The 8622-nt window shown below is 39.7% G+C and overlaps 1 protein-coding gene across 1 annotated transcript; it reads left to right on the forward strand.

Annotated features, from left to right (window-relative positions):
• Positions 1 to 242: 242 nt before the first annotated feature.
• Positions 243 to 1956, forward strand: FANCF (FA complementation group F). Its single transcript, XM_062495314.1, has one exon. The coding sequence runs from the start codon at positions 799 to 801 to the stop codon at positions 1954 to 1956; it is 1158 nt and encodes a 385-aa protein (XP_062351298.1). The 5' UTR covers positions 243 to 798.
• The last annotated feature ends 6666 nt before the right edge of the window (positions 1957 to 8622 follow it).

The following is an 8622-nucleotide window of genomic DNA, read 5'->3' on the forward strand; positions in this document are numbered from 1 at the left end:
GGCAGGTAAGCAGTGGTGGTCCAAAAACATCTATGGGACTGCTTGTGTGAAATCTCTGGATAATCTGTCAAGTAACCATCTGGTTTTGGTAGATAAAGAACAGCAAAAGTGGAAAGTCTGGTCTTAGCAGATAAGTTACAATTGATTACACAAAGGCAGAAAATCTGATTTTGCAAAATCTATCAGGCTGTAGGAAAACCTCATTTTACAAACTGGTATCAAATACAGTTTACTTAGAAAACACAATATTAATAACAGGGATTTAAACAAAATGGTTTTAATCATATATTTCCCTTTATGTAGTTCCATGTCTTATCTAAGTATTCTAGTTTATACAAACTCCAAAACTTCTACGATTAACACAAATCTTTTATCAATTATCACACTCCTGAAGGGGTTTATTTCTTAGGGGGTGGTTAGGAATACTATGCTACATATTCTTTTATGCCTCTTAGCGTAGAAGGTCACGGGAGGTGATTGTCCTGTTGTACTCTGGTGCGGCCTCACCTCGCCTCCTGCGTGTGGTTTTGCTCGGCACGATATAATAAATAAATAAATACATAAAGCTACTGTAATGCGTCCAAGGGAGGGCACTAAAGATGGCGAAAGGCCTAGAGGAGAGTGATTTACTTAAAAAAAAAAAAAAAGAAAAGAAAAAGAAAAATCATCCGTACTCATCAGTTTTTACAATTTTAATTCGCCTCCATTTGCAGCTCCTCACTGGGGGTCGGCCGGAAGGTGAGTGCCGACCGCTTTAACAAAAGCCCGGCCGCACAGGATTGACGTGCCGCTCAGCCAATGGAGCTACAAACGCCATCCCTCCGCGGCCCGGCTCGGCCCGGCACGGCCCCGGCAGGACACCGCCCGAAGCCCGAGGCCATGGAGGTAGTGCTGGGGCAGGTGGAGCAGTTGCCGGCGCTCCTGGCTGTGTCCCGTTCCGCGTTGGTGCGGGACTGGGACTCCCTCACCCTGGACAGGGCTCTGGAGTGGGCCCGGTATTTCCAGCACCTCCATGACCGGTTCCGTGCCCGGCCCCTGCTCCGGGAGGCCCTCGGGCGGCGGCTGCGCCGGTCTCAGCCGTTCCCTCTGCTCGGCTTCCCCACGCTGGGCCGCTGCCCACAGCTGGTGGGGCTGGCGCTTCTGGAGAACCGCGCTTTACCGCCCGCCGCCTTCCGCCGCCTGCTCCGCAGCCTTCTGCAGTCTCCCGGCGCGGGGGCTGGCCCCGAGCCCCGCGGCCCGGAGCCGCTCGCCCGCCGCAAGGCCGCGGCCCGCCTGCTGGCGCTGCCCCGCCGCCCGCCGCCGCGTCTCCCCGGGCCCGAGGCGCGGCTGCGGGCGGAGGCGCAGCTGCTGCTGAGCCGGCTGCGGGAGGAGGAGCAGGAGATGCGGGAGGCAGCGGGGCAGCTCCGCTGGCTGTGCGGTGTTCTGGAGCGGCTACCCCAGCCCCGCGCCTTCCAGGTGGTGGCGGCGGCGCTGGCCGTGCTCGAGCAGGAGCGAGGCGCTGGGCAGGCCGGAGGCGGGAGTCGGGATGGGAGCGGCCCGGGCGGGCGTCGGGCAAGTGCGGCAGGAGATGGATGCACCGCCGGGCTCCTGCTCTCCTGGCTGCTGGGCAGCCAGGCGCGGTTTTCTGCATTCTGCCTTTGCCTCCCGTGTTCCCATCTTGCCTTCCTAGCTGATCGCTATTCCCAGTTAAGCAGATCTTATTTGGACCTCTTAACCGACTGGGGAAGCCACTTGCTCTATGACCCCTTGCAAGGACAGTGGGTTAAAAGTTGCCTTGACAAAGCTGGATTGTCTTGGGAAGAATTAAGGCAGCGTTTCAGCAGCCTCTGTCAGGGATCCACGCTGCTTAAAGAACAGACCCAAACTGCTCTGAAACTCCTGAGGACACAAGATGGGGACTTTAAAGTCCGTGGCGTAAGTGTGTGGACTGACTTACTGATGGAAGTAGGCTGCTGATGCTTGAACACAAAAGCAACGTGAGAGCACATAAAATCAAGCAAATCTGGTTAGCTTTATTTGATATGAAAGACAAGACAACTCACTTCGTTGAAAACCAAACGTAGTTGAGACTGATCACGATTCTGACTGCATCTGTTTCTAAAGTTTTCCAGGGAGGCCTGATGTTTCCTTGTGCTGTCATTTCTGGTCAACACAGTAAAGGCCTTCCTTTTTAGCACTTGCTGATTAATTGTCTAATAAAATGGATAAAATCCTTTCTGCTTCAAATATGGAGTAGTTTTCTGTTTAGAAAATATGGCAGTTCAGATATGGTCATGGTGGTAATTTTTCTAAGTGTTGGAGGCTGAGCAAAAATTCGAAGTGAGACCAGGGTTTTAAATGTGAAAAACACAAATTCAGGGCTCTTTTAGTGGTGGTTGTCTACATTGGGCTGTCTGCTCTGGTGGCCATGTTGATGCTTCTGTAGCTCTTGCACATGATTTAGTCCCAGTGAAGAAAGTGAGAGGAAACCAACTGGAAAGCTTCTTGAGAAGTTCTGAAATGAAACTACTAGTTGCTATATTAGTTGATAATATGCAGGTGTTTCCTAAGAAAATGGTGGCAAAATGTAGGATGTTCTGTGGGTTTTTTTTCATTTCCATGATTTATTACACAATTCATTGCTTTGTGAAGCAGAAAAGTGAGGGAACAGCAAACTTTTTTTATTACATGTATGTGTAATATGTATTACGTTATGAAACTTTGTCTATATACAAAATATTATGTAATTGTATGTATAAATATGTGATATGTAGTATATATAATATTTCCCCCCTTTGTTGTGTTATGTTTTATTTGTTTCTGTGTGGAAAACTTGAACATGGTAGTTTCTATCTTTCCACTTCCATTAAAATGAGTACTGTAATGCAGAAGTAATGTGTATGTTTAGCTCTGTAAACTAGTATTACCAAAAGTGAGCATTGCAAAAAGAGAACAGTCTAGGAAGATGAGGCAAACGTGTGTAACTGCTGCCAAAAGAGTTGCTCATTAATCTTTTGTGTGGAGGACCTTTCAGAGTTCCTGTGGACCGTATTCTTACAGTTGCAAGATCAATTGAGACATCTCTTTTGTTGCAAAAGCTGTGTAGGAGGGGTTAGAAGATTGTTTAGTTATGCTTACAAGCTTAAAGAAGGCAAATAAGCTATTAAATGTATAAGCTGTATTGAAGCTAATTTGAGTAGTAGTCTGTCTTATGACAAGAAATAGTGTATGTAACTATGGCAGATATTTCTGTGTGGCAGAACTAGAGTGGGAAAAATCTTGTGATTTTGGAATGGAAGCAGTTAGTACAAGCATTGAATATTTTTTTATCTGGGAAAAGAAATGATGTTTATTTGAACTTGTATGGAAGTAATTATTCTTCACCTATTCTAAAACAGAAGAGATACTTAGCAGTAGCAACCTTTATATAGTTAAAGAACATGCTACTAACCCGTCCAAAAATGCAACTCTTTTCTTTGTATTTCTTGCTATGTCACATCAGTGAGACAATGAAGTTATGGAGGTCTGTGGTTGAACATATTTTAAAAGGACAGCTGTGACAGCTGTCCTGCTCTGTCTTAAATAGAGTTGTTGCCCCTTCTGGAACTTGTGGTCAGTCTTAAAAGACACCAATGTCAGTGGACTTCCTGACTGAGTCAGTATTTCTGTGGTATCCAAAAAAAAAAAAAAAAAAAAAAAAAAAAATCTGTCTAAAAACCTGTCTGAAATCTGTCAGTGTTTAAAACTGCTTAGAAGTGTAAAGCATGAAGTTTGAATTTATGTTGTCTAGCCACAGTTCCCTGTGTTATGTAGTTTTGGCATTTGATGTGGAAACTCTGCACTTGAACTTGTTCTTAACGCTTTTAACAGGCATAAGATTTTTTCGTGTGTTAGAATACTTTCTACTATCAGAGGTTCCTGATGAATAATATACCCAAAGATACTAATCAAAGTTATTTGCTTCTCCCCAGATATACATTAAGGGTGATTATCAAATATTGCAATAACCTTACAAATGTTGCAGTATCAAACCAAACCTTAACTGTTAAAACCTACTGTTCCCAGGTACCTGAATCTCTGGGACAAATTTCAGTAAGAGTTAAGTCTTAGTTTTGTTTCCCAGGTTAGATATGTTTCCTAATTATACTCGGAATGTTCACTATAAATTAAGTCTCTTAACTGTTTCTAGAATAAATCAGATCCTTGCAGGGAGTTTCTTCTTGCAGTATTTCAAGTCTTGCTTTTTGATAAACTTAACATTTGTGTTATAAAATTCAGTTCATGAAGGCATATGTCTTCCTTCCAAGTAGTGTTTATTACACCTTTTATTAACTAAGTGCAACTACAGAATTTTTTACTGGCGTAGCTAGGGAGTAATAGGTCCATCAGTGTCTTTATTAAGAAAGTAAAGAAATAATCATGGGCGTGGACAGGCAAAAGACAGGCCAGTATAAACCTTATATACTGATTTCCAATTCTCCCTTATAGGAGTAGGGATAGTAAAAGGTAGTTTAACCTCAGTGAGACAAAAACACCTGGTTAAAGCAATTTCACAAAAATGTTCCAATCCATCCCAAATACATTATAAAAAGATGTCCCATCTCCCATCCTTAATTACCAAATTCCACAATCCATATGGTATTAATTGAGCAAATACACTGGTCCACATTCCCTATTCTTTCAGAGTGCTTGATGAGTTCTCTAGGTAGCTGTGCAAATGATGAATTTTTCCTGGAACTCCATTTTTAATAAAAGTGTAAACAGGAAAGGAAAAAGTGTGATGTTTGTAGCCTCCTCCCTCTATGTATTTGTATATGTGCAAACTCTTGACAATCTCAACTATCATGAGAAGCAAGATGCTGTAAATGACAGGCTTTTTTTTTTTTTTTTTTTTTTTTTGTCCAAGAAATAAAAAGCACTTCGCCCCTTGTCAAACAGAACTGTAATTCCACAAGTGACATACTATGAGATGTCTGGATATAAAGTTGCCTTTTTTCTTGTTTTTCCTTATAAAGTGTCTGTTTGCTTGTACTAAGCAAAATCTAGAAGAAAACAAATTATATATTCTAGTATTTTGCAGTATGTATGCAGAACTAGAATAAAGATAAATGATGTAGAATAAATTGATCAATTATAAAAACAATATTAGCAAATTGGTACTATTCAGGTGAATATTCAAGCCTGATTGTGACAATTAGCATGGGTAGCATGCTAATTGTGGCATTAGCGTGAATTATTTTTTTTCCCATACATCTCTTTCCCCCAGCCCTTTCTCAAATATGTGAATAAGGGCCTAATGTTCTTTTCAGTGAGCATGAAGGATGATTTTTTTTTTCTTCTCATGTGTAGGAGAATATTAGGTCACAAAAGCAGATGAATATTTTAATCACATGGAAGTAACATTTTCAGATGCTGCTTAACTAGAACATTAAAGTTGTATGACTAATTTTAATTCTACTGTTTCTGAAAAATGGAAGATTTAAAGCTAAATTCTATTCCGTATGAACAGTTTGGATGAATGACCCATTGCAGAGTGCTGGCAAAGGTCCTACCTACATCACTGTCGTTCGGAATACAGCAAACAGCAGTAGTATGGGCACCCTGTACTTGAGAAGCTTATTTATTTGTTGGGTAGAATTACAGAAAAATAAATAAAATGCAAGGGGAAAGGGTGAGGAGAAAAGTGGAAGTCTGCTGACTTTTGAAGGCCCATTGAGAAAGGGTAGGTTTCCCCTTCACCAGAACTGAATGGCTTTGCTACTGCTGGAGATGGCATTAGGTTGGTAGTTTTGTGATTTTAAAAAAAAAAAAAGTTTTGGTTTGACGTTGGCTGCTCTTCAATGACCACGTTGATCAATGGTTTAACAGGCAAGAATATTAAGGCAGTGAATAAGAAATGTAGTTGTGTGGGGTAGGAAACTGTTTATTTAGCTACTGGTCTCACAGTGGTAAGACCAAAGGCACAGCTTCATATCTGCCCTGGTATAAAATAGATTTGAATAATCACAAGTATATTCTGGCAAACTGGCTTTGGGTCAGGTAATGGTTAATATATATCCTTCTCACAGGCAGTTTGCTCTGAATATTGTGTCTGTCTCATGAGGAATTGATTGTTACTTTTAATAAGCATCCTTTATTAATCAGTTATGTGCCTTACTGAATTTCAGTTTAAGAGATGCTATACAGCCTGGAAAAATGGCGGGTTTGATCTCCTTTATGTACTTTTTAAAAAGTCACAGGTTAAAAAAATGGCTGTAGCAATGAACTAAACCAGAGATAAACACATAGTTAAGGTGAATTCTCTTTGATCAATTTTTAGAAGTTGCCTACAAAGGTGTTAAGCTGGTAAAAGTAGCTACTACTTCAATATTGAAGTCATTCATGTGCCAACATGACTTTAATTCCTTGTGTGCCAGTACCTTAGAGTTACTGATATTATTAAAAATATTTAATTATATGCCAAAAGTTTTCCATTGTGCCAGTTCTTTAACAACTAGGCGTTTGTGTCCCTAAATCTTTAAAGTGATTGGCATTTTATTTAGTTAATATTTTGATTAATCTCAGATTCCAAAGGGAGTGGCAGCAGAGCCTCTCTGCAAAGATATGTTTGGACTTCTGATCCAAGGGGACAATCCAAGCTCAAGGGTCATTTCTAGAAGCAGAAGAGCTGCAGGGAGTAAACACTCATAGTTGTGTTAGAAGTTTCCAGCTGAAAAATCCTACTGAAACTTTTTTTTTGTCCTTGTAATTCTAGTTTTAACAGCTCTTGAATGTAATCTAGGATCAGGTAAAAATATAAACCTTATTCTCTAACTGTCTCTGTCCACAGGGCAATTTTATTAATAATATTAGGTATGCAGCTCTTAAATTCCTTTTCTATTACATGATAAATTCCATAGTATTATGTGATCAATTTACTGTAAAGCTTAACTAGTATATTTTAGCAGAAATCATAGCAGTATGCACTGAATAGAAAATGTAGCAATCAAATTCTGAATTTTGTCTTGAACTGCACTTTCCTATTACATTTCTTCTCTGGGAAGAATGTTCAGGATGATTGCTCAAACGTGGGCTATTCATAATGTAGCTCACAAACACACTAATCCCAGCATTTGATAAAGCGCTATTTAGATTTTTGGCAATTGTCATGACTTTTAAATCCCACCACAAAGATTGTGTGAATGTTTTCCTAAGAATAATTTCCAGTCATGAAATATGTACTGCTTTCACCTGCACATTTGTACTGTTCCTCTTACGGTGTGTTGGACTCAGAACAGGAAATGATAATTGTGGTCTTGAGTTCCTGTGCGTGGTTCTTCTCTCAAAGTGAAGTTACCAATGGAAGAAAATTATCATGTGCTTTATGCCATGCATAATAAATATTACACCCATAAAAATAAGCCAACAATGCAAGATTATTTGCGATATGATTCAATTGTGAGTTAAATTCCTAGATAAATACTTGGTTTTAATGCTGAATAACTGGGGAAAAAATCGTATTTGTTTTGCTCTCATATGAGGAGATAATGAATCCTCTTTAATGACCAGTAGGCTGAAATGTGAATGCAGCCTCTCTTTTCAATACTTATAGGCAGTGGAGTCATTAATATTTTCTTATTAATGTAAATTAACTAGGTAAGAACAATTGATTTCTTCTAGGAATTAATTGGACATGATCAATCCCTTAAACAAGTGTGACAACAAGGTCATTCATCAGCTGTTTAATGTTGCAATAGCCTAAGCTTGCCCTTTCAGCTAGGAAAAGATGCCATGCCCTGGAGAAAAGGCTCTTAAATCATTATGCTATTGACAAAAAATCGTGTACTGTTGTCTTTCACAGACTCATCATTCTTAATGCTGAGGTGAAAGTAGCTGACTTCAGGTATTTTATAATTTGCCTTGTTCAAGCTTTGGTTTTAGGGCAAAAATATAAAGTATATATAGGAAACTAAGGGTCTTCTCAGCCATGTAGGGATTTTCAGGCATTAGAAGCAATATGCAAGGGAATTTCATAATTTAATTAATATCTAGATCTTCTACATACTTTTGAGTGAGATGATGGCATTTTTCAATTATACCAGTGAAATAATCTGACCCATCACTTATTTGCTTCGAATTAGTTTGAGCTCTGAATTCACATCCAATGAGGTGAATTGGTATTTTACTTTTTTGTGAAATGGTGTTTTGCTTTTTTGTTAAGAGGTTTGCTTTATCCCTGATGCAGCAAAAGCACCTTCCCTTTTATTCTTCATAAATGTGTACAAAATCCTGTTCAACTTCAAAGAAATATGCATCAAGGGACCACTAGGATGACCATAATGCAGAAAATAATTTCTAGAATGTAAAACTAGAATTTCTTAATACTACTCAAGTAGTCAAGGACTTTCCCCTATTTTTAATTGAGTCAAAATTCAGTAAGGAGACAACCCCCTCCACCTGCAAACAGTACATCAAATCATCATTTAACCCAAAAAGCAAAAATAAGTTCCAGTAGCAGGAAATGAAAGCTTGAAACAGTTAAAGGTTCTGTTCTTCTGTAGCAATAAGATTGTCGAGTTAATGGAATAATTTATCAACACCTTTTGTTGTTTTTATTGCTTACTTGCAATCCTTTGCAGAGACTTTGTGTGTTCCTAAAATTTG

This window comes from Cinclus cinclus, chromosome 6 (assembly GCF_963662255.1).
Source record: "Cinclus cinclus chromosome 6, bCinCin1.1, whole genome shotgun sequence".
NCBI classification, from domain to species: domain Eukaryota; kingdom Metazoa; phylum Chordata; class Aves; order Passeriformes; family Cinclidae; genus Cinclus; species Cinclus cinclus.